This window comes from Oryctolagus cuniculus, chromosome 11 (assembly GCF_964237555.1).
Source record: "Oryctolagus cuniculus chromosome 11, mOryCun1.1, whole genome shotgun sequence".
Lineage (NCBI taxonomy): Eukaryota > Metazoa > Chordata > Mammalia > Lagomorpha > Leporidae > Oryctolagus > Oryctolagus cuniculus.
The window spans coordinates 25,501,103-25,527,434 of NC_091442.1; the positions used below are offsets into that span (position 1 = coordinate 25,501,103).

At 48.6% G+C, this 26,332-nt stretch overlaps 2 protein-coding genes across 5 annotated transcripts in view; one reads left to right on the forward strand and one right to left on the reverse strand.

Moving 5' to 3' along the window:
- The window catches only part of KIF3B (kinesin family member 3B), a 95,806-nt gene that overhangs the window by 10,166 nt on the left and 59,308 nt on the right, over nucleotides 1–26,332 (reverse strand). For 3 of the 4 annotated variants that reach the window (XM_051845118.2, XM_070051960.1, XM_008256144.4), the window contains 4 exons: nucleotides 3,677–5,144; nucleotides 2,283–2,384; nucleotides 1,839–1,961; nucleotides 1,607–1,725 (listed from right to left, as the gene is read on the reverse strand). In XM_051845118.2, the coding sequence (XP_051701078.1) occupies nucleotides 1,607–1,725; nucleotides 1,839–1,961; nucleotides 2,283–2,384; nucleotides 3,677–5,144 (1,812 nt within the window). Of the gene's footprint in view, nucleotides 1–1,606; nucleotides 1,726–1,838; nucleotides 1,962–2,282; nucleotides 2,385–3,676; nucleotides 5,145–9,312; nucleotides 9,439–26,332 lie in introns of those variants that run through there. The other variant, XM_051845119.2, reaches the window with a different exon arrangement.
- Nucleotides 7,103–7,681, forward strand: LOC100342695 (small ribosomal subunit protein uS11-like). The gene has a single exon (XM_051845133.2). It carries the CDS (start codon nucleotides 7,169–7,171, stop codon nucleotides 7,550–7,552), a length of 384 nt encoding a protein of 127 aa, XP_051701093.1. The 5' UTR covers nucleotides 7,103–7,168; the 3' UTR covers nucleotides 7,553–7,681.

Below are 26,332 nucleotides of genomic sequence, written 5' to 3' on the forward strand. Positions count from 1 at the left end.
TACATTTAATTTTAAGATCTGCTTTCCAGATTGAAACTTGGCCATTAAAACAATCTCCTGGAAAAGTTTTTCTTTCTTTTTAAAATTTTCTCCCTGGGGCCAGCCCTGTGGAATAATAGGTGGAGCTTCCGCTTGTGGCGTCAGCATCCACACCGGCACCAGTTCTAGTCTCGGCTGCTCCGCTTCCGATCCGGCTCCTTGCTGATGGCCTCGGAAAGCAGTGGAAGACGGCCCAAGTGCTTGCACCCTGAACCCAGGTGGGAGACCTGGAAGAAGCTTCTGGCTCCCATCTTTGACCTGACCCAGTTCAGGCCTGGGAAGTAAACCAGCAGATGGAAGACCTCTCTGTCTTTCTGTGGCTCTGCCTCTCAAATAACTACACACTCATTAAAAACATTTTTATCCCTTCCTTCTCCTCCTTCCTCCCAACTCTCTCTCCTTTTCTTTCTTTCTCTCTCTCTCTCTCCTCTCTTTCTCTCTCTCTCTCTCCTTTTCTCTCTTTCTCTCTTTCTCTCTTTCTTTCTTTCTCTGCCTGCCTGCCTGCCTGTCTTTAAGGCAGAGCATCAGAGAGGAATCTTTATCTGCTGGTTCACTTCCCTTCCAGGCTGGCCCAGGCTGAAGCCAGGAGCTGGGAACTTGATTTGAGTCTCCAACACGGGTGGCAAAAACCCAAGCAATTGAACCATTATCTGTTGCCTCCTGGGGTACACAGTAGCAGGAAACTAGAATCAAAAGCAGAGCTGGGACTTGAACCCAGGTACTTGAAAATGGGATGCAGCTGTCCCAAGTGGCATCTTAACTTCTGCACCCAACTCACATCCCTGACAAGTTTTCCACTGGGGCTGGCATTGTGGCACACACTGCCTGCGATGCTAGGATCCCATATGAGCACCAGTTCAAGCCCCGGCTGCTCCACTTCCAATCCAGCTCCCTGCTAATGGGCCTGGGAAAGCAGTAAAAGACGGTCCAAGTGCTTGGGCCCCTGCACCCACATGGGAGACTCAGAAGAAGTTCAGGGCTCCTGGCTTCAGCCTGGCCCAGCCTTGGCTGTTACAGCAAACCAGGGGATAGATCTTAATCTCTCTCTGGCTCTCGATCTGTAACTCTGCCTTTCAAATAAATGTTAAAAAAAAAAAAAAAAAAAAAAAAAAGGAAGGAAGTAAGGAAGGGAGGAAGGGAGGGAGGGAGGGAGGGAGGGAGGGAGGGAGGGAGGGAAGGAGGGAGGGAGGGAGGATAGGAGGGAGGGAGGGAGAGAAGACTATTCATCTGATCTTGTTACTGAAATCTGAGCTATGGGTACTGTGTTCATTACAGCATCCAGAAAATTCTCATAATGAAAGCCAATAATAAAAGGTCAGAACTTTCCAAAGCTTCTAGCAGGTAGAGTGGAAGGGAACTGAGAGGTCATCTGGCAAGGTCATTCAGTTAACCAAGGGGACCCAGAGATGGAAAGAATGGATCTTGGGAATAAACCGAAGACACACAGGGTGGGGGATGAGCTAGAGGGAGGCAGGCAGGGGCTCTGACCTCAGGGGTGCTTCTCACTGAGCAAACAAGACCACCGAGCCAGCAAGTGGCCTGGGGCAGGGGGAGAGCCCTGGCTTACTTGAGTTTCAGCTCCCTGGTGAGCTCATTCTGAGTCTGCTCCAGCTCTTGGCGCTCCTTGATGTGCTCTTCTTGCAGGTCGTGGATCTCGGCCTTCACTGCCTGAAGCTTGGAGAAGAGCTGGAAGCGCGTGGGGGTGGGAGGGGGCAGGTGAGGAGGGCGTCCAGCCGAAGAGCAGAATTCTCCCTCCCCGTGTCCCCAGGCACGGTGGCCTGGCCTTCTCCCTTTTATACCTTTTTGAGTTTTTTGGTCTTGATGTCCACCTCCTGCTGCAATGAGCTGTACGTCTCTTTCAGCTCCAAAGTCTCCTCATCTCGACTTTCCATCTGCTGCTGGATCTCTCTCTCTCGACGTTTCTGAGCAACATCACAAAGTTCGTCAGCCGGCCCTGAGACTAAGTCTACACAAGAACAGGACTGGCCTCCAGAGAGCTCACGGAAAGCGGGCGCTATGGCAGATGGAACCAGAATAAAGGGATCTTTGGATTCCATCATTCCATGCGCTTTCTGCAGGCCCTCACGCACGCACGGCTGGGTGCTCCAGATCAGTCTGCAGCTCAGAAGAGGCTGCCACACCTCCCTTCCTGCCCTTCCCAGAGAACCTAGCACCGGAGCAGCCTGCCCTGTAGCTGGGACGCCCCTTGGCCCACCTGTTTCCCCAGAAGAGAATGAACTTACCTGCTCTGCAATTTCCTGTCGCTTCTGTTCCAAGATCTTCTGCTGTTCGTTCGTATGATCTACTATATTTTTTCCTCCAACCAGCAGCTTGCTCTCCATGGCCTGGGGAAGAAACAGTAGAATCCGGCTCGTGAACGGCCTCGTGGGAGTCCGGGAAGGGGAAGGAGCGCAGGGCTGAGGCAGGGGCATGGACGGGCTGAAGAGCAGCGCTGCTCAGCGGTGCTCTGCCTCCCCGGGACAGGGCTGGGCTGCCTTCCCGGGGGCCACACCTCAGAACACGGAAAACACCCCTTCTCCAAACATACGAGGATTCGGCTTTAACAGAACAGCTTCTGGTTGGTTTATACAAAGTATTAATCCCATCTAGCACACAGTGAGGGTCTCCCATGTGCTGGGCATTGGGGATGCAAACATCAGCACACAGCACAAAGCTCAGAGTCCACCGAGTGTCACGACAAGGAAGCATGGCACACGCCATGAAACATGGCGTCGGACAGCTAACTAGTGGCACAGGCACCCCACAGGGAAGGACTTGTGGAGGGAGTCAGGGAAAGTTTCCTGTCTGAAGGGAAACTGACATGGAACTGAAGTAAACCCTAGGAACTAGACAAGAAAAGAAAAAAAAAGGGAAGGAGAAAAAGGGGCACAGCAGGTAAAGCCAAGGCCTGCATTGGCAGCATCCCGCGTGGGCATCAGTTTGTGTGCCAGCTGCTCCACTCCTTTCCAGCTGCCTGCTAATGGCCTGGGGAAAACTGCAGAGGATGGGCCAGAGGCTCGGGCCCCTGCCACCCACATGGGAGACCCAGAAGAAGCTTCTGGCTTCAGCCTGACCCAGCGCTGGCTGTTGTGGCCATCTAGGGAGTAAACCAATGGACAGAAGATCTCTCTCTAAGACTTACTTATTTGGAAGTCAGAGTTACAGAGAGAGAAAGAGAGACACATAGAGAGACAGACAGATCTTCTATCTGCTGGTTCACTCTGCAAAACACCCTTAACAGCCAAGGCTAGGTCAGGCCATATCCAGAAGCCAGGAACTCCACCGGGGTCTCCCACGTGAGCGGAAGGGGTCCAAGTACTTGAGCTATCTTGTGCAGCTTCCCAGAGTGCACTTGAGTATGAAGCTAGATCAGAAATGGAGCAGCCCAGGCTTGAACTGGATTCCAATATAGACACTGGAAGCACCAGTTTAACCAGCTGTGCCACAATGCCCACTATCCACATTTTGTTAAATCTGAAAAGAAAACCATTTTCTTAGCTCTGCTTCAATTCAACAGCTGTCTGTGAGCACGGGGCACGGTGGAGCTGCTCCGGCGGCAGCGGGGCAGCGGCCGCGGCAGGGGCGCAGGCTCGGGGAGGCGCCACGGCAGGGGCGCAGGCTCGGGGAGGCACGGTACCTTGATCTTTGCCCCCAGCATCTCGGCTGCATCCTTCTCCCGCCGCAGGTCCTCCATCTTTTTCTCCTTCTCCTTCAGCAGCCTCATCTTCTCCTCTGCAACCAAGCTGTGGTCCTCTACAATAGCCCGCTTCTCAATCTCCAGTTTCTCTTGCTGCTCCCGCCAGTAATCATCCTTATCATCCCCTTCCTCCTCACCCTCGTCTCCCTCCTCCTCCTCCTCTTCCCCACCCCCGCCACTGCCACCACCTTCCCTCCGCTTCTCTCGCCTCTTCCTCCTGCCAATGGACCGTTTTTCCAGCTGGGCCTTGAGCCGAGCAATTTCTTCCTGGAATTCTCGCAGGAGGGCATCCTTAGGGTCCTCGTTGACTCTTGGCTTGTTCTTAATGTTTTTGGCACGGTTGGCATATCTCAGGGTGGTCAAAGTCTCCTCTACGTTGTAGGAAGCAGGCCCTACGTTGGCCACCATTACCGTCTTAGCGTTGCCACCGAGGGAATCTTGGAGGAGCCTGGTGAGCTTGGAGTCCCGATAAGGAATGTGAGTGCTTTTGCCGTCTACCAGGGCAGAGATGACATTCCCCAAGGCCGACAGGGAGAGGTTGATCTTGGTTGCCTCCTTCAGTCTTTCCCCTTGAGCGCCCGTCTTGGCTTGCCGTTCGCTGCCAGCAAGATCTACAAGGTTCAGTTTGCCCACGCGGATGTGGTTTTCACCATCGAGGCCCACTTCGCTGCACTCGACAGTGATGACGAAAATCGCGTGAGAGCGCGAGCTGTGCTCGTTCATGTTGGTAGCGCCGACGGAGCGGTTCTGGTTCCCCACGTTCATCACGTGCTCTATCTCCTTCACGCTCTTGGTGACAAAGGAAGACAGATCCTTCACGTACACTCCGGTGTCAGGCCTCTCCTTGAGCTCGAGCCGTTTGGTTTGATCCTTTGAGAGCAGATCGCGGATCTCCTCCTGGTAGATCTCCAGGTAAGAAGCCCTGACCAGGTACTGCTGATTCTGAGAGCGAGAGATGTGGGTGAAGATGTGGTCGAACGAGTTAGGGATGACTCCTCTTTTCTCGGGGTCCCCACGGACCCCTTCCATCGTGTAAGTTTTCCCGGTCCCGGTCTGTCCGTAGGCAAAAATCGTCCCGTTGAAACCTTGCAGGACCGAGTCCACGAGCGGTCGGAACGTCTCATCATAGAGTTCAAACTGCTTGGCGTTCCAGTCGTAGACGGCATCAAAGGTGAAGGTCTTGGGCATTTCATGGGCCACTCCTTTGGGGTTCTTCACAGACACCTGCCCCAGCTTCACGTCCACATCCACCACCTTGTCGTACGAAGCAGCCTTTTCCTTGCCGTTCATGGGCCGGCAGCGGACCACCACCCTGACCGACTCCGAGCTTTTCAGCTTTGACATGATGACCTCGGACTGGGTCAGTCTTGAGGGCGATGAATCCAAAATGCCTCGGGACACTAAGGTCCTAGAACAAGAGCAAACATGAGTACAGACAGTGGTCAGCAGGAGTTGTGCACACCAGCACACACACCCAAGCGTTCTTCATCTTGCTAATCTCCTGACAGTCCTACTGAATAACTCACGGGACCTTTACCAGCCTTAGTGGTCAAAGCACAGTTACAACAAACTCCACCCGCCAGCCCAGCTTCCCCGCCATCAATACTTGCTATTACACACCATATCCTGAGGCACCCAGAAACCTCGTATAAGCCCTCGTGACCTTATATCCTGCTGACCTACCATAACCTTTGAGTACAACATTCAGAAATCGTAGAGAAGTTATCCTGCAAATCCATGTCTTATTCAAAGATATATATATACAAGGATATTTATTGTAGCATCATTTGCAGTAGCAACAGACCATGGACTACTTCAATTCTTTTTTTTTTTTCCTTTTTTTTGACAGGCAGAGTGGACAGTGAGACAGAGAGAAAGGTCTTTCTTTTGCCGTTGGTTCACCCTCCAATGGCTGCTGTGGCCGGCGCACCGCGCTTATCCAAAGCCAGGAGCCAGGTGCTTCTCCTGGTCTCCCATGCGGGTGCAGGGCCCAAGTACTTGGCCCATCCTCCACTGCACTCCCGGGCCACAGCATAGAGCTGGACTGGAAGAGGGGCAACCAGGACAGAATCCAGCGCCCCAACCGGGACTAGAACCCGGTGTGCCAGCGCCATAGGCGGAGGATTAGCCTAGTGAGCCGTAGCGCCGGCCTTCAATTCTGATCAAGACTGTACTGATGGGGCCAGTGCTGTGGTGCAGTGGGTTAACCCCCTGGCCTGAAGCGCTGGCATCCCATATGGGTGCCATATGGCTGCTCCACTTCCAATCCAGCTCCCTGCCAATGGTCTGGGAAAGAAGCAGAGGATGACCCATGTCCTTGGCCCCCTGCATATACGTCGGAAACCAGAAAGAAGCTCCTGGCTCTTGGCTTTGGATGGGCCCAGCTCTAGCCATTGTGCCATTTGGGGAGTGAACCAAAAGATGGAGGATCTCTCAGTCTGTCTGTCCCTCTCTCTATGTATAACTCTGTCTTTCAAACTAAATAAAATAAATCTTTTAAAATTTTTTATTATTTTATTTTATATAATAATAATTTAATATAATAATTTTTAAAATAATGTTTTAGTATTTTTAAAAAAAATTATTTATTTTGTTTGAAAGGCAGAGTTACAAAGAGAGGTAGAGAGAGAGAGAGAATCTTCCATCCACTGGTTCACTCCCCAGATCGCTGCAATGGCCAGAGCTGCGCCAATCTGAAGCCAGGAGCCAGGAGCTTCTTCCAAGTCTCCCATGTAGGTACAGGGATCCATGGACTTGGGACATCTTCCACTGCTATCCCAGGCTATAGCAGAGAGCTGGATCCGAAGAGGAGCAGCTGGGACTAGAACCGGTGCCCATATAGGATGCCAGCACTTCAGGCCAGGGCTTTAACCCACTACACCACAGCGCTGGCCCCATAAATAAATCTTAAAAAGAAAAAAATGTGTAATCTAAATGTAATCCTATATCAAGATAAGTTAAAAAAAAATAGTAGATGAGGAACTGTGTTTACTATAGTTTACATAGTGTATCAAAAAGAGAATATATACCAAAAATGAACCCTACCATAAACAATGGACCTAGGGTTATAACCACGTGTCAATGTACTCACCACCTGTAACAAATGTGCCACTGGCGGGGGATGCTGATAATGGGGGAGGCCTTGTACTTGTAAAGACAGGAATGAAACAGAAATCTCTGTGCCTTCTGCTCAATTTTGCTGAGAACCTAAAACTCCTCCAAAAATAAAGTCTCTTTAAAAAAAAAAATAAGCAAGCAGGGGCCGGCACTGTGGCATAGAGAATGCAGTGCTGGCATCCCACAGGGGTGCCAGTTCAAGTCCCAGCTGCTCCACTTCTGATCCAGCTCCCTGCTATGGCCCTGAAAAGCAGTAGAAGATGCCCGCTCCTTCCTTCTCTTTCCGGTAGCGGAGTCCGGCGAAGACGCACAGCAATGGCACCTCGCAAGGGGAAGGAAACGAAGGAGGAACAGGTCATCAGCCTTGGGCCGCAGGTGGCTGAGGGGGAGAATGTCTTCGGTGTCTGCCACATCTTCGCGTCCTTCAATGACACCTTCGTCCATGTCACTGATCTTTCTGGCAAGGAAACTATCTGCCGAGTGACCAGCGGCATGAAGGTGAAGGCCGACCGAGACGAGTCCTCGCCATACACTGCCATGTTGGCCGCCCAGGATGTAGCTCAGAGGTGCAAGGAGCTGGGCATCACCGCCCTCCACATCAAGCTCTGGGACACAGGAGGAAATAGGACAAAGACCCCTGGACCTGGGGCCCAGTCGGCTCTCAGAGCCCTTGCCCGCTCGGGTATGAAAATCGGGTGAATTGAGGATGTCACCCCCATCCCCTCCGACAGCACCCGCAGGAAGGGGGGTCGCCGTGGTCGCCGCCTGTGAACAGGACTCCCCAGATTGTTTTCTGTTAATAAATTGCCATCGAAAAAAAAAAAAAAAGCAGTAGAAGATGGCCAAGTGCTTGAGCCCCTGCACCCCTGTGGGAGGCCGGGAAGAAGCTCCCGGCTCCTGGCTTCAGATCAGTGCAGCTCCAGGTGTTGGAGCCATTTGGGGAGTGAACCAGTGGATGGAAGATTCTATCTCTCTGCCTTTGCCTCTCTGTAACTCTGCCTTTTAAATAAACAAATAAATCTTTAAAAAAAATTAGCAAGCAAATATGTACAAAAAATGGGAGGCATCCGCATGCCTGATATGTGGGCACTATGACTAGAAGCACACATGTAGACCTTGTAATAGCTCAGCAAGAGAATCAAGGGCCTAGGGGGTCTCAGAGGTCGAGAGAGAGATAAGTGGACAGTCATTTATACTGTCTGAATCCCTAGCTTTCAATCCCAAAAGAATCAAGTCCTGGTTGCTCTACTTCTGACCCAGCTCCCTCCTAATGTGCTGGGAAAGCAGTGGAGGATGGCCTAAGTCCTTGAGCCCGTGTACCCACATGGGAGACCTGGAAGAAGCTCCTGGCTCCTGGCTTCAGATCAACTCAGCTCTGGGCACTGAAGCCATTTGGGGAGTGAACCAGCAGATGAAGACCGCTCTCTCTCATCTCTACCTCTGTTTTTTGTTTTTTTGTTTTTTTGTTTTTTTTTTTTTTGTTTGTTTTGTTTTTTTTTTTACAGGCAGAGTGGACAGTGAGAGAGAGAGACAGAGAGAAAGGTCTTCCTTTTCCATTGGTTCACCCTGCAATGGCCGTTGGGGCCGGCACACTGCGACCGGCGCACCGCGCCGATCCAAAGCCAGGAGCCAGGTGCTTCTCCTGGTCTCCCATGTGGGTGCAGGGCCCAAGCACTTGGGCCATCCTCCACTGCCCTCCCTGGCCACAGCAGAGAGCTGGACTGGAAGAGAGCAACCGGGACAGAATCCGGCACTCCAACCGGGACTAGAACCCGGGGTGCCAGTGCCACAGGCGGAGGATTAGCCTAGTGAGCCATGGTGCCGGCCTCTACCTCTCTCTGGAACTCTTTCAAGTAAATAAAATAAATCTTTAAAAAAAGAAAAAGAAAACTGTAGGGGCGGGTATTGTGGTGTGGCGAGGTGAGCCACCACTTGGGATGCCCACATGATGTATCAGAGTGCCAAGGACGGAGTTCTGACTGAGCCTCAGGCTGAGCTCCCTGCTAACGCACCTGCAGGCAGCAGAGGATGTCCCAGACACTTGGGTCCCTGCCAGCACTGTGGGAGACCCATACGGAATCCCTGGATCCTACCTGCAGCCTGGCTCATCCCCCACTGCTGTGGACATTGAGGGAGTAAACCAGTAGATAGAGGATCTGTCTCCCCCCCTTTCTGTCCCTCTGGCTGCCAGATAAATAAAAAGAAAAAAAGAAGGAAAAAAGCTGTAAAAAGCAGCCTTTCAGTCCACTCATCACCTTATGGAAGCTACTAGAATTTGCCATATGGTTAGAATGGCCAATTTACCACTTCCCTCCATTTTACCAGAGACCTGACTAAGCTGGTCTAGGCCCTTGAGCGTCCTTGGGGAAGCCTCTGCTATAGAGTCTGGAATGGCCAGACAAAAGCCTAGAACTGGAGCAGTAAACGGCGGTAGATATTTAGAATGGCGCTGGGGATACCTCGGAGTCCGGAATCGGGATGCCTCGGTTCCAGTCCTGGCCCTGCTCCCAGCTACAGCTTCCTGCTAATGAGCACCATGGGAGGCAGCAAGGGATAGCGCAGGTACCTGGGTCCCGAGCACCTACATGGGAGATCTGGATGAAGTTACAGGCTCCTGGCTTTGACCTGGCCTAGCCCAGTGCTGAGGCATGTGGACGCGAGCTCGCTCGCTCTCGCTCGCTCTCTGCCTTAAGATAAATGAAATAGTTTTAATAAGAAAGAAAAAGAGCAATGTAGAGGCTCAGAGAAAGGGCAGGGCAGACAGGGCAGTGGAGAGGACTGCGTCCTCTGCATTAACACCCAAGGAGGCTGAGTATCTGACTTTTGCCTTCCAAAACAATGTGGTCCCAAGTCTGATTAAAAACAAAACAGGACCAGCATTGCCATGCAGCAGCTGTCATGCTGTCGCCTGCAATGCCAGCATCCCATACGTGTGCCGATTCAAGTCCCAGATGCTCCACTTCTGACCCAGCTCCCTGCTAACAGCCTGGGAACGCAGCAGAAGATGCCCAAGTGTTGGGACTCTGCCACCCACAGTTGAGACCTGGAAGAAGCTCCTGGCTCCTGGCTTCAGCCTGGCCCAGCCCTGGCTATTGTTGCCATCTAGGGAATGAACCAGTGGGTCAGAGATATCTCTCTGCATCTGTCTCTATCTCTGTCTCTTTCAAAAATAAAATAAATCTTTAAAAATAATAAAACAAAAACAAAAAATCCTGCAGCAAGGTGACCTTGAGGTTTAGCTACTTCATTACAGCTCAGGATATTTTTTGAGCCCTCTAAAATGATTTAAAAAAAAAAAGGAATGATAATAACCTACATTAATCTTAAAAGCCTTTAAAAGGGAAGGAATTCCTAAAGCATGAACCCTGTTAATTAGATCTCCTCAACTCTGAACGCAGAACACAATTCTTTTCTGAACTCACTCAGCTGGACTGGCTGGGCCCATGTTACTGGTGTATTATTGCAGGAACATGGAACGATTTAATTCGCTGCCACCAGGACGGACAACCTTGTTCTGGAGACAGTCTCCTGAGCAGGATGCCCTGACAGTCTCTCTTTACTGTATCATCCCCTTCCTGCGGGCCTCACTACAGAGCGGTCCGTGTTTAACAGCGCCCACAGCAGCGGCAGGGAAGCAGCTCCTCACCGGCACCCTGAACACCTTTCAGCCAGGACGCGCTGCTGGATGCAAACACCCACTGTCTCAGTGGCTACGGCTCCTGAAAAACCGAGTCCCCAGCCTCACCTCTCATCTGCTGCGCACTCCCCATGGCAGGCACTCTCCCAGTGCCTCGTGGAGCTCACCACAAAGCCTAGAACTAGATGCCAAATGGGGTCTCAGCACTATGGGTTTCCCATAGAGATGCTAGGACAGAGGTCACATTCAGCTGAAACATTTCCCTGGCCCGCTTGATGCTCTAACAGACATCAACCAACCCTCAGCAATTCCATTTCCATATAAACGCACACCCTCGTGAAGACCTTTGTACATGTGTGCAAGAAGCACGGATACGGACGCTTCCTGAGGCATTCTTAAAATGGGAAAACCAGAAACAGTCTAAACATCCATCAATAGGGAAATCAAAAAATAAAACATGGTACATTTCCATTATATCCTGCACAGCATACTACCCAGCAGTTAAAAGAAATAAATTAGAGTAGTGTTCAGCAAACTATAGTTCACAGGCCAAATCCAGCCCACAGCCTTTTTAAAAAATTATTTGACGGGCCAGCATTGTAGTGTAATGGGTTAAGCCACCTGTGAAACGAGCATCCTCTATGGGCACGAATCAAGTCCCAGCTGCTCCACTTCTGACCCAGCTCCTTGCTAATGCACCTAGGAAAGCAGTGGAAGACAGCTCAAGCGCTTGGGCCCATGCACTCACATGGGAGACCCAGAAGAAGCTCCTGGCTCCTAGTTTCCACCTAGCCCAGCCCTGACTGTTGCTGCCACCTAGGGAATGAACCAGCAGATAGAAGATTTCTCTCTCTCTCTCTCTCCCCTCTCTCTCTCTGAAACTCTTTCAAATAAATAAATATTTTTTAAAAATTAAAATTAAAAAATTATTTGAGAGGCAAAGAGGAGAGAGAGGGAGAGTGAGTTACAGAGAAAGAGAGCACACTCCCAACTTTAATTCACTCCCCAAAATGGCTGCAAGAATATGGGCTTAGGGGCCCAGCACTGTGGCGTAGTGGGTAAAGCCACCGGTTGCAGTGCCGACATCCCATATGGGCACTGGTTCAAGTCCTGGCTGCTCCTCTTCTGGTCTAGCTCTCTAATACAGCTTGGGAAAGTTGTGAAAGATGGCCCAAGTCCTTGGGCCCCTGCACCTACGTGGGAGACACAGAAGCTCCTGTCTCCTGGCTTTGAATCAGCCCAGCTCCGGCCATTGCAGCCACTTGAGGCGTGAATCAGTAGATGGAAGATCTCTCTCTCTCTCTCTCCGTCTTTGTAACTCTACCTTTCAAATAAATATTAAGAAAAGAAAAAACAAAGAGTATGGGCTTAACCACTAGGTCAAATGCCCACACCTGAGAGCCTGTTTCTATAAATAAAATTTTGTTGGAATACAGCCACAATCCTTTCTTTACAAATTAAGATGACTGCATTAACTATAAAATGGCAAAGTCAAGCGGTTCCAATAGACACAGCACTGCAGGGCGGGTGCTTAACCTAGCAATTAAGGTGTCATGTCCCACATCAGAGAGCCCGGCTCCAGCTCCCGAGTGCAGCTTCCTGCCACTGCATACCCTGGGAGTGATGGCTTTAGTGGGGGACCTGGCCATCCTCATGGGAAACGTGGATTGAGTTCCCAGCTCTGGGTCTTGGCTCAGCCCAGCCCTGGCCATTACAGGCATATGGGGAGTGAACGGCAGATTGAGAGCTCTATCTACCTGTGTGTCTGTTTAACCTCTCAATAAATAAATAATAAAACAGGCCCAAAAAGCTTAAAATGTTTACTATCTGGCCTTCTATATTAACATGGATAAATAGGTAGAATGACAAAGTAAACCGCAGTGTGATAACTGTGATTAGAAATTTACAGAATACAGTACGTATGGCTTGCATTTAGGTATGCATAACAAACAAAACAACACGGCGGAGGGCCAGCGCTGTGGCGGAGCAGGTGAAGCTGCCACCAAATGCTGGAGTGCTGGTTTCTACTAAAGTGCCTGGGAAGACAGCAGAAGATGGCCCAGGCTTATGGGTCCCTGCTCTCCTTGTGGGAGACCAGGAGACCTGGCTCCTGGGTTTGGTGTGACCAGACCTGACTGTTGTGGCCATCTGGGGAGTGAACCAGAAGATAGAAGACCTCTCTCTGTTTCTCCCTCTATCATTATCCATTCAAACAAAGAAATAAATTTTAAAAAATTAATAGAAGGACATCAAATTCACGACAATGGCTACCGAAATCAGGCAGTGAGAAGTGGGGAAGAGGAGACTGGAGACAGGAAGGATATTCCACCTTTATCTGTAATGCTTTATCACTTTGAGAATGTGGGGAAATAGGGCCAGCATTGTGGTGCAGCAGGTTAAGCCGCCACCTGTGAAGCCAGCATCCCATATGGCCGCTGGTTTGAGTCCTGGCTGCTCCACTTCTGACCCAGCTCCCTGCTAATATACCTGGGAATGCAGCAGAGAATGGTCTAAGTGCTTAGGCCTTGACTCATCTAGGAGACCCAGAAGCTCCTGGTCCCTGGCTTCAGCCTGGCCCAGCCCCAGCTGTAGAAGCCATTTGGGGAGCGAACCAGAAGATAGAAGACCTCTCTCTCTGTAACTCCGCCTTTCATATAAATTAAAAAAATATATATTTTTAAAGTGGAAAAATGCGGCCGATGCTGTGGTACAGTGGGTTAAAGCCTTGGAATGAAGCACTGGCATCCCATATGGGACAAGGTTCTAGTCCCGGCTGCTCCTCTTCCAATCCAGCTCTCTGCTATGGCCTGGGGAAGCAGTAGAAGATGGCCCAAGTCCCTGGGCCCCTGAACCCACATGGGAGACTCTGAAGAAGCTCCTGGCTCCTGGCTTCGGATTGGCGCAGCTCCGGCCATTGCAGCCATCTGGGGAGTGAAACAGCGGATGGAAGACCTCTCTCTCTATCTCTATCTCTCTGTGTAACCCTGTCTTTCAAATAAATAAAATAAATCTTTAAAAAAAAAAGTGGAGAAATGACACATTCAAGCAATTAATAGAAAATGTTAACTGTAACTTCTGAGCATTTTCTGTATTATTATAACTGACTTCACATTTAAAATTTTTTTTTTAATTTTTATTTGACAGGTAGAGTTATAAACAGTGAGAGAGAGACAGAGAGAAAGGTCTTCATTCCGTTGGTTCACCCCCCAAATGGCTGCTATGGCCAGCACTGCACTGATCTGAAGCCAGGAGCCAGGTGCTTCTTCCTGGTCTCCCATGTGGGTGCAGGGGCCCAAGCACTTGGGCCATCCTCCACTGCCCTCCTGGGCCACAGCAGAGAGCTGGACTGGAAGAGGAGCAACCGGGACTAGAACCTGGTGCCCATATGGGATGCTGGTGCCACAGGCTGAGGATTAACCAAGTGAGCCAAGGCGCTGGACCCCACATTTTTAAATTTTATGTAAACATATTTTATTTTTAAAATTTCATTTGAAAGTCAGAATTACAGAGAGAGACCTTCCTCCTACCAGTTCATTCCCCAAATGGCCACAACAGGAGCCAGGAGCTTCATCCGGATCTCCCATGCAGGTACAGGGGCCCAAGGACTTGGGCCACATTCCACTGCTCTCCCAGGTGCATCAGCAGGGAGCTGGGTTGGAGTGCAGCAGCCGGGACTCAAACCGGTACCCACATGGGATGGCAGCGTACAAACATGACTTAACCCACTGTGCCACAGGACCGGCCCCCCATATTTTCCATGTCCCTGAAGTAACAGGAATATCTGACCACTCTGGACCCAAGCCCCAAGTCGCAGCAATGGGAGCTGAGCAACAGCGCCCTCTGGAGGACCCAGCGTCCTCCCCAAGTCCCTTCCCTCCAGTTTCACACCAGGCACGCCTTGCTCATTTGTTCTCCCTGCAGGCTCCCACAGGCAACCCTGTGACAAAGTTCAGGTATAATATGATCTAAGAAAGCCTGTCATACTAGTTCACCTTTTTAAATGCCACTTATCAATGCTCTATAATGATGTGGAGAATAATTATCATAAATGAAAAGTAGGGGGCAGACATCTGGTTCACTTGGAATGCCTGCATCCCATGCTGCAGTGCCTCATCCCATGCTGCAGTGCCTGTATCCCATGTTGGAGTGCCTGTATCCCATGTTGCAGTGCCTCATCCCATGTTGCAGTGCCTCATCCCATGTTGCAGTGCCTCATCCCATGTTGGAGCGCCTGTATCCTATGTTGCAATGCCTGTATCCCATGTTGCAGTGCCTCATCCCATGTTGCAGTGTCTCATCCCATCTTGGAGTGCCTACATCCCACCTTTGAGTACCTCATCCCATGTTGGAACACTCAAGTTTGAATCCCAGCTCCACTTCTGAGGCCAGCTTCCTGCTAATGCTCATCCAGGGAGGCAAGCAGGTGCTGGCTTAAGCAGTTGGGTGCCTGCCACTCACATGAGAAACCCAGACTGAGTTCCCAGCTCCCCCAGCTTTGGCCGGGCCCAGCCCTGGCTATTGTAGGTGTTCGGGGACTAAACCAGTAGATGAAAGCTCTTTCTCTCTCTCTGTCTTTCAAGTAAATAAACATAGATAAATTTAAAAATGAAAAATCAGTTTACAGAATTGAATGCATGCAATCACAATTATATGAAAACAAGACACATCAAAACATTGATAGTGATCTATGTTGGGTGAGGGGACTATGAGTAATTTCCTCTGCTTTTTCAACACTGATGTATTTTCAAAATTCTCTTTAATGAGCAGGTGGTATCTTCAAATAGTAATGAAATAAAGGTCTGGCAATTCTCCAGGAGCAGCCCGGCAGGGAGGAGCAAGCTGCAGGCACACGGCATACACACTAACATCTCCAGTCAATGCACCCCAACACAATGTCCTCTGAGACCAGACCAGGCAGCCACCTGCCAACTGCCGGGCCCAGAGTTCAAGGACTCTGAGTATCTGAATTGCAGCGTGAGCCACAGATCACAGGAGCCATCCAAAAGAGCTGCAACAAGGAAGCGAGAAGATAAAAGCAACTCCCTGTGAACCAAAGCCCTGTGAAAACTTTTTTTCAGGGGAAGCAGCTGTTTTTCTGTGTATCTAACTCATCACTATGAACCCTACTCTCCTTCACAATCGCTTCTAATTGTTTTTGAGGTGTCAGGAATCCACACCAAGACAGCAAGTACAATCCTGGGTCTCTGGTTCCTGTGAGGTTCACTCATCCTAACAGGAGCTACACACTTTCCCAAACAACATTATCCATCTCATGTTGAGAAATAACACCACTGCCCTAGAGAACTTTTTTTTTTTTTTTAAGATTTATTTATTTGAAAGAGTTACACAGAGAAAGGGAGAGGGGGGAGAGAGGGAGAGAAAGAAAAAGATCTTCTATCCACTGGCTCACTCTCATTCCAGATGGCCACAACAGCCAGCTCTGGACTAGGTCAAAGATAGGAACTTCATCCAGGTCTCCCATGTGGGTGACAGGGGCTCAAACATTTGGACTGTCCTCCACTGCTTTCCCCAGGCCATTAGCAAGGAGCTGGAACAGAAGTGGAGCAGCTGAGAACTGAACCAGTGTACATATGGGATGCTGGCATCACAGGCCCACAACAACAGCCCCTAAGAATTTTTTTTTAAGATTTATTTATGCAAAAGGCAGAGTGACTTAGAAAGAGAGACAGAGAGAGAACCTTCCACTGGCTGGTATACCCCCCAAATGATCACAATGGTCAGGGCTGGGCCAGGCCAAAGCCAGGAGCCTGGAGCTTCTTCCGGGTCTCCCACATGGGTGGCACGGGCCCAAGCACTTGGCCATCCTGCACTGCTTTCCAAGGCACGCTAGCAGGGAGCTGGAAAGGAAGTTGAGCAGGCAGGTCTCCAACATGGGATGCCAGTACCTTAACTGGCTATGCCACAACTTCAGAACTTTCCAAAGAACGCAGTGCTTGTATGCAGGAAACAATTGTATATTTTCTTACATGTGCATTAAATCTATCTGTAGAAAACTCAAAACTCAGATAACAACCAAGGTGGTTGTCCCTGGAAGAGCTGGGCGGGGACTGCTATTGTGGCACAGCAGGTTAAACTGATGTTTGCGATGCTGGCTTCCGATATCAGGGCTGGTTTGAGTCTTCCCTGCTCCACTATTGACACTACCGATCCAGCTCCCTGCTAATGCCCTGGGAAGGGCCCCTGCACCCATGTGGAAGACCCAGGCTCCTGGCTTTGGCCTGGCCCAGACCAACTGTTGTGCTGTTGTGGGCATTTGAACCATCAAATGGAAGACTGATCTCTCTCTCTCTCTCTCTCTCTCTCCCTCTCTCTCCCACACACACTCTCTGTAGCTCTACCTTTCTATTTGTTTTTTTAAAGATTTATTTTTATTTATTTGAAAGACAAAGTTACAGAGAGAGAGGTAGAGACAGAGAGAGGGAGAGAGGTTTTCCGTCCGCTGGTTCACTCCCCAAATGGTTGCAACAGCCGGAGCTGAACCGATCTGAAGTCAGGAGCTTCTTCCAGGTCTCCCACGTGGGTGCAGGGACCCAAGGACTTGGGCCGCCTTCTACTGCTTTCCCAGGCCATAGCAGAGAGCTGGATCAGAAGAGGAGCAGCTGGGACTAAAACTGATGCCCACATGGGATGCTAGCGCTTCAGGCCAGGGCTTTAACCCACTGTCCACAGCGCCAGCCCCAGCTCTACCTCTCAAATAAATAATCAAAATCTTAAAAAAAAAAAAAAAAAAAAAAAAGACCTGCAAGCCAATGGTAGGAAGGAGGCTTTCCATTATTACCCTTTTCTGAGATTTATTTTTTTATTCATTTGAAATGCAGAGTTACAGAGAGAGGGAGAGACAGAGAGACCTTCCATCTGCTGGTTCACTCCCCAAATTATTGCAATGGCTGCAGTTGGGACAGACCAAAGCCAGGAGCCAGGAGCCAGGAGCTTCTCCTGGTTCTCTCACCTAGGTGCAGGGGCCCACGTACTGGGGCCATCTTCTGCTGCTTTCCCAGTTGGATTAGCAGGGAGCTGGATTCGAAGTGCAACAGCCAGGACTCAAACTGGTGCCCATATGGAATGCTGGCAGTGTAGGCAGTGGCTTAACCTGGTGCACCACACTGGCTCCTCGCTGTTATTCTTTTCTATCTCTTGAGTTTTGAATCATGTGGATATGTTACCCAGTCAAAAAATGCAAATAAAGAGAAAAAAAAGAGATGGGAATGCTTTGCGGAATTAAGTAAACTAGTAGCTAGGTGTTAAAACTCATTTTCCATATTTACTGACTACAATGAATATAAGGTAATAAAAATGTTTTAATTCATGAAGGAAGGGACCAAAACTGCTTTTCCCAACTTTATAGCAAAGCTTCATAAAAAACCTTCTATGGGGCTGGCACTGTTGGTTCGAGTGCTGGTTCAAGTCCCAGTTGCTCCACTTCTGATCCAGCTGATGCACCTGGGAAAGCAGTGGAAGACAGCCCAAGTGCTTGGGTCCCTGCGCCCACATGGGAGACCTGGAGGAAGTTCCTGGCTTCAGATCAGCTCAGCTCTGGCTGTTAAGGCCACATGGGGAGTGAATCAGCAGATGGAAGGCCTCTCTCTCTCTCTCTCTCTCTCTGTCTCTACCTCTCTCTATAACTCTCTTTCAAATAAATAAAATAAATCTTAAAAAAAAAAAAAAGACTTTCTATGAGGTCCACCACAATGGAATGTCTGAACTTTTTAATGTCAATGTAGCAATTTAAGTAAACAGAGGAAAGATGTCAAAATAACAAAATGTATTTTGTTGTTATTACAGCCACTGTTTATAAACAATTTTTTTATAAGCCAGAGAACTGTGTGAACCATCTAAAAAGTTTCAAAATGCCCCTTAGAGGACATGTAAGAGCCAAGGCAGCTCAGGTTGGCACAACTTATTTCATGGCTGTTGAGTGATTCATACTAAAACTCTAAATGTGAATATCCTCTTAAAACAGTAACTCTAGTTTTTGGAATCATTTTAAGGACAGAACCAAATACATGTACAGAGATGCATGTACGTGTTTATGTCTAGAGTATGGGTATCTGGTGCGGCAGGAAAGCCACTGCTCGGAACACCCACGTCCCCTGTAGGAGAGCCTGGTCAAGTTCCAGCTCTGCTCCAGATTCAGTTTCCTGCTGTGCACGCCCTGGAGAAAGCAGGTGTTGGCTCAGGTACCTGGGTCCCTTCCACCCACAGGGGAGACCCAGCTCCCAGGCATCTGAGGAATAAGTCTGCAGTAGGAAGCCTCTTTCTGTTGAACTTTACCTCTCAAAGTAAATAAATAAATGAACCATTAAAGAACGGCAAGGATGTTCATGACACATTGTTGAGTGAAAACAGCAGGCTACTGAAGAGAATTATTAGGGTGTAATTTGTTTAAGTATGGATATACACATGTGCAGAGATGGACACGGAGACACAGTACAAAGTCATGGTTAAAAGCAGCCTAGATTTGAATTTCTGCTATTCTATTTACTAGCTATAAAATGTTAACAAAGCTACACATGGGGCCGACGCTACGGTGTAACAGGTAGTGGCATTCCATATGGAGTCCCGGCTGTTCCACTTCTGATCCAGCTCCCTGCTAATGTGCCTGGAAGAGCAGCAGAGGATGGCCCAAGTACTTGGACCCCTGCACCCATGTAGGAGACCCGGAAAAAGCTCCCACCTCCTGGCTTCAGCCATTTGAGGAGTGAACCAAAGCACAGAACATCAATTTCTGTCTGTCTGTCTGTCTGTCTCTCTCTCTCTCTCTCTGTGACTGCCTTTCAAATAAATAAATAAATCTTGGCCGGCGCCGTGGCTCACTAGGCTAATCCTCCGCCTAGCGGCGCCGGCACACCAGGTTCTAGTCCCGGTCGGGGCGCCGGATTCTGTCCCGGTTGCCCCTCTTCCAGACCAGCCCTCTGCTGTGGCCAGGGAGTGCAGTGGAGGATGGCCCAGGTGCTTGGGCCCTGCACCCCATGGGAGACCAGGAAAAGCACCTGGCTCCTGGCTCCTGCCATCGGATCAGCGCGGTGCGCCGGCCGCAGCGCACCGGCCGCGGTGGCCATTGGAGGGTGAACCAACGGCAAAGGAAGACCTTTCTCTCTGTCTCTCTGTCTCTCTCTCTCACTGTCCACTCTGCCTGTAAAAAATAAATAAATAAAATAAATAAATAAATAAATCTTTTAAAAAAGTTACATGTCATAGCTTCTTATTCCATAAAATGTTATTAAAAACACAATCTATCTTAAAGAATTGTTCTAAGGATTAAATAAGCTAATAAATGTCAAATATTTAGCCTGTGCAAGATGCATAACACTCAGGAAATGCAATGAACATTGATCTCTGGGTGATCAGAGATAAAATACCAAGAGCTATTTTTTGCTTTCTCTGGACTTTTTCAGGAGTCCTGTGTTTTGTTTTGTATAATGAAGGTGGGGAGCAGTTTAATTGCTTTTTCTTTGGGAAAAAAGTCTAATACCTTGATTTCAGCTTAAGTGTCTTAAGAAAACAAACTAGTTCCCTGAAAAGAAACCTAAAAAGGTCATGGACAAATAAGATGAACAATAAGTGCTTGCCCTGAATTCAAACTGGCGCCGAGGCCTCCCTATCAGTTGATATGAACAGGCAAACAAAGCAGGCCTTTATCCAAGGGAGCAAAAAAGATCGGCAGAAACCCTGTTTTTGCACTTAATTGTGAAGCTTTCATAAAACACATTCATAAAAACCTATTCAAGTCTATAGAACAGCACCCATTCAGAGTCAGTGTGGGCCTGGGCCTCTCACTGTACTCAAAAGTCACAACTCAAAGAATACCAAGAGCTTCATGTATATGCCTCTTTTTAAAATTTTTACTTCTTTCTTGTATTTTAAAAGGTAGACACACACATACATACACACACACACACACAGAGAGAGAGAGAGAGAGAGAGAGAGAGAGAGAGAGAAGAGCAGAGAGAGAGAGATCGTGTATTCACTGGCTCATTCCCCAAATGCGTACAATAGCCAAGGTTTGGCCAGGACAAAGCTAGTAGCTAAGAACCCAATGTCTCCTACATGGGTGGCAGGGACCCAAATACTTGAGCCATCAACTGCTATTTCCCAGGGAGCACATTAGCAGGAAGCTGGAGCCAAGACTCGAATCCAGGTACTGTGATTCAAGGCGCAGGTGCCCAAATGGTGTGTTAACCATTGCACCCAACTTCCAACCACACCTCACCTTTTATTTTTTTTAGAGATATATTTTATTTGTTTGAAAAGCAGCGTGACAAAAGGAGACAGACAGAAAGAGATCTTTTATCCACTGGCTTACTCCCCAGATGATAGCAACAAGCAGGCCAGCTGGGACAGGTCAAAGCCAGGAGCCAGGAACTCCATCCAGTTCTCCCACATGGCTCATTATATAATCCTACTTTTATGTATATTTGAGATCTCCCAAAATGAAAAAAATATATATATCTTCTGGCCAGTGGCTTCCCATAATTTTTTTTTAATTTTTAAAAATACTTTAATTTTATTTGAAAGGCAGAGATAATGAGAGACAGATCTTCCACCCACTGGGTCACTTCCCAAATTCCCACAATGGCTAGGGCTGCGCCAGGCTGAAGCCAGGAGCTGGGAGCTCAATTTGGTAGGTAGCAGGGGCCCAAGTACTTGAGCCATTACCTGCTACCTCCTAGGATGCACATTAGCAGGAAGCTAGAATCAGAAGTGGAGCCAGGACTTGAACCCTGGTGCTCAGATATGGGATGCAGGCATCCCAAGCTGCATCTTAACACTGTGCCAAACACCTGTTCCCCCTCAGAATTTTCTTCATTACAGTAAAGAACAGTCACACTAATACAAAATGTACCCACTTACTCATTTGCAAGTGCACAGTTAGGTAGTGTTGATAATATTCACATTGTTGTATAACAAACCTCCAGAACTTTTTCATCTTCCAGAACTAAACCTTTACACCCTTCAAACAGCTTCCCAAATCCCTCTTCCTCAGCCCTCAGTAACCTTGTTTCTATGATTTTCACCACTCTAGATACCTCACGTAAGCGGAGTGACACACTATTTGGTCCTTTGTGACTGGCTTATTTCATTCAGCCTAATGTTCTCATTTCCATGTAGTACGTAACAAGATTCCCTGCTTGTTTAAGACTGTATAATAGTCCATTGTACAAGGCACATTCAAGAAGTTCATGGGGATTGGAATTAAAAGGTAAGTATAGGGGCCAGCACTGTGGTGTAGCCGGTAAAGCTGCTGCCTACAGTGCTGGCAGCCCATATGGGTGCTAGTACAAGTCCTGGCTGCTCCACTTCCAATCCAGCTCTCTGCTGTGGCCTGGGAAAGCAGTAGAAGATGGCCCAAGTCCTGGGATCCCTGCACCCACGTGGGAGACCCAGAAGCTCCTGGCTCCTGGCTTTGGATCAGCCCAGCTCCGGCTGTTTCAGCCATTTGGGGAGTGAACCAGTGGATGGAAGATCTCTCCGGCTCTCTCTCTCTGCCTCTGCCTCTCTGTAAACCTGCCTTTCAAATAAATAAATTTTTTAAAAATCTTTTTTTTTTTAAAAAAAGGTAAGTATAGGGGAAGGCCTTTGCATGGTGGTTAAGACACTGGGCGGGACACCTGCATCCCACACTGGAGAGTCGGGGTTCAAATCCTGGCGGTTCCAGCTTCCTGCTAATACAGACCCTAGGAGGTAGCAGGTTATAACTCAAGCAGTTGGATCCTCATCACCTACACAGGAGATCTTGATTGAGTTCCAGCTCCTGTCTGGCCCACCTCAGTCCCATTAGCTGTGGGCAACCAGAGGGTGAATGAAATCATGGGACTTCTGTCTGTCTCTCTCTGCTTCTGAAACTTTCAAAAAATTTTAAAAATATTTTGGTGCAAAAAATTTTTTAATTGATGAACGCTTTTAAAACAATTTAGCTATTCGAAGGGCTGGCGCTGTGGCGCAGCAGGTTAACGCCTTGGCATTCCATGGGGCACCGGTTCTAGTCCCGGCTGCTCCACTTCCAATCCAGCTCTCTGCTATGGCCTGGGAAAGATGGCTCAGGTCCTTGGGCTCCTGCACCCTCATGGGAGACCCGGAAGAAGCTCCTGGGTCCTTGCTTCGGATTGGCGCAGTTCCGGCCGTTGCAGCCAATTGGGGAATGAACCAATGGATGGAAGACCTCTCTCTCTCTCTCTCTGCTTCTCCTCTCTCTGTGTAACTCTGACTTTCAAATAAATAAATAAATCTTTTTTTTTTTTTAAATATCTATTTGAAAGCCTGAATGACAAGGAGAAAGGAGTTGGTGATGAAGAGAGAGGGAGAGATCGTGCATCTATGGGTTCACTCCCCAAAAGGCCATAATGACTGGGGCTGGTCAGGGCAGAAGCCAGGAGCCTGGAACTCCATCTGGGTCTCCCACATGGTTGGCAGGGATCCAAGCACTCACATCACCTTCTACTGCTTTCCCACGTGCATTAGCAGGGAGTTGGATCAGAAGCACAGCAGCTGGGACCGGAACTGGTGCACTGACGTGGGATGCTGGAGTCACAAGCAGCAACTTAACCCCTGCAACACAGTGCTGGCTCCGATACACAAAACTGTTACGTCCATGCATGATGGTCTCACAGCAGGCATTTCCACACACACAAAAATTTTTTTGAAGAGCAGAGCAACAGAGAGGGAAAATGAGAGACAGAGACAGAGAGAGAGAGAGAGAGAGAGAGAGAGAGAGAAAGAAATATCCTCTGTTTGCTGGTTTACTCCCTCAACAGCCCCAAATAGCCAGGGCTGGCCAGGCTGAAGTCAGAAGCCAGAAACTCCAATCTGTCTTCCATATGGGTGGCAGGGCCTCAACTACTTGGGCCATCATCTGCTGCCATCCCAGGCACATCAGCAGCAAGCTACATCAGAAGCAGAGCTGGCACTCTGACGTGGGAAGCCCAGCATTGCAAGCAGCAGGTTAACTGCTGTGCCACATCACCAGCCCCTACATGAACTTCCTGAAGAAGTGTGCTTTATCATTTATCTGTCAACGGACACTTGCCGTGCTTCCACTACTCACTACTGTGAATAATGCTGCACTGAACACACGCGTGCTCGGTGGCTTCTCATATTTATCAGAACCAATCAGTTCGGTAGAGAGCCAGAGCAAAAGTTGTATGTAACAAAGATACCCTAAACAGCAATACAGAGCTCTCAGGGCCTGCACTGTGAATATAACGGGTTAAACCACTGCTTATAGGGCCAGCATCTCATCCAACTCCCTGCTAATGTGCCTGGGAAAGCAGTGGAGGATGGCCCAAATGCTTGGACCCCTGACCCACATGCAAGAACCAGATGAAGTACCAGGCCTCAGCTTGGCCCAGTCCTGGCTGTTACAGCCATTTGGGGAGTAAACCAGTGGATACAAGCGCTCTCTCTCTCTCTCTCTAATTCTAGCTTTCAAATAAATACTTTTTTTCCCAAGATTTATTTATTTATTTATTTCTGCTGCTTTTCCCAGGCCATTAGCAGGGAGGTGGATCAGAAATGGAGTAGCTAGGACATGAACATGCCATTTGGGATGCCACCATTGTAAGCAATGGTAAGCTTTACCATTAGACTACAATGCTGGCCCCAATAAAAATAGTTTAAAAAAAAAAAAAAAACAAAAAAACACACAACTCTACAATTCCTAACTCTGGGACTGCACGCAAGTTCGTTCAGGCCTCTGGGCCTATGTCCTCATCTATAAACGGGAATACGGCTAATGGTCTGCTCTTGGGGCTGTGTAAGGATTAGACAAGGACAAGCACCGAGTATCTGGCTCCCAAGTGGTGCCTTCTGCCTTGACCAATTTACTCGAGAAAACCCTGAGACACAGCCAGGGAAGTAACACGGCACACAGGGTTAACAAGTGGCAAAGCAAACAGAAACCAGGTCTATCTCGCTCCAAAGTCCATGGCCTTCTCTCCCTACCAGCAGGTCCCAAATGTCAGTCATCAGAGTGCACCTGCACAATTTCTGCCGTATCCACGCACCACCTGCACTATGATTTACTTAGGGTTTGTCTTCAAATCGGCTTCCTTTTAAGACAATTCATGTTAAAAAAAAATTTTTTTTTTGCACCACTACAATGAGTGGAAAATCAGTACCACTTGTAGTAACTAGAAGGTGACTGTGAAAATAAACATAGCAAGACACAACATTACTCAATTCTGACTAGGCACTGTGGCTTACCTAGGGCCTGAGGCTTGATCTCGCTTGGTCAGAAAGGGAGCTTAGCAAGTGTTATGAAACAAACTGTCACTAAATATGAGAGTACTTCAAAAAGTTTGTGGAGGGGCTGCCATTGTGGCATAGCAGGTAAAGCCACGACCTATGACATCAACATCCTGTATGTACATAGGTTCATGTCTTAGCTGCTCTATTTTTTTTTAAAGATTTATTGTACTTACTTATTTATTCTTAAAGATTTATTTATTTTATTTGAAAGAGTTACAAAGAGGCAGAGAGAGAGAGAGGTCTTCCAGCCACTGGCTCACTCCCCAAAAGGCCACAACTGCCAGAGCTGTGCTGATCTGAAGCCAGGAGCCAGGAGCTTCTTCCGGGTCTCCCACGCGGGTGCAGGGGCCCAAGGATTTGGGCCATCCTCTACTGCCTTCCCAGGCCATGGCAGAGAGCTGGATCAGAAGTGAAGCAGCCAAGTCTCGAACCGGCGCCCACCTGGGATGCTGGCACTGCAGGCAACGGCTTTAAATGCTACGCCACAGCGCTGGCCCCTATTTTATTTATTTGAAGACAGAGTTACAGAGAGAGGTAGAGCAAGGTCTGTCATCCGCTGGTTCACTCCCCAGATGGCTGCAATGGCTGGAGCTGGGCCCACCCAAAAGCAGGAGCCAGAAGCCACTGGGGAGTGAAACTGAGGATGGAATATCTCTCTCTGTCTCTCCTTTTCTCTCTAACTCTGTCTTTCAAAAGCTTTAAAAAGAAAAAAAGGAGAAATTCTCATCACAGCATTCAACATTAATTTAGGATGTTATGTTTGCACATCTGTTCCATGTGGTTAGATCTGCAGAATACAAGATCCCATGCAGATCTTCTGAATCAGGACTGCATTTTGTCAAGATCCTGATGGTTCATGCCTACATATGCTAACTCCGCAGTGAACCGTTCTCAAAGATGATTGAGGGGCTGGTGTTGTGGTGTAGCAGGACGTCAGCATCCCATATGAGCGCCTGTTTGAGACCTGGCTGCTCTACTTCCGATCCAGCTCCCTGTTACTGTGTCCAGGAAGGCAGTGGAGGATGGCCCAAGTGCTTGGGCCTCTGCACTCACATGGGAGGCCTGGAAGAAGCTCCTGGCTCCTGGCTTTGGCCTAGCACACCCCTGGCCATTGCAGCCATTTGGGGATTGAACCTGAGGATGGAAGACCTCTCTCTCCCTTCCTCCCTCCCTCTCTCTGTAACTGCCTTTCAAATAAATAATAAGTCTTTTTAAAAAATGATCAAACAGAAACTCCTGTAAATCACAGGATTTCTTCAGTAGTAGAATAAGCTAAGTACTTTTTTAATCCTTCTCCTAAAGTACATCAGAAATGTCTTGATTCACTGTCCATAATGATACACTTCTCTCACAGCTCACAGAGTATACAAAACCAATAATGTATAAGCAACAGTTCTGATGAAGGCTGCCAACAAACAGCCTATTCAGAGAACAACGTATGTAAATCTCACATTCACAGTAAATTCTAGATCGGAAAGAAAAGTAGAGTCAGGAGAAGCAAAAGAAAAAGGAAAAAAACACAAAACACTGCTAAAAGATGCTTTAGGGGTAGGCATTTGGCCTCGCCATTAAGACAG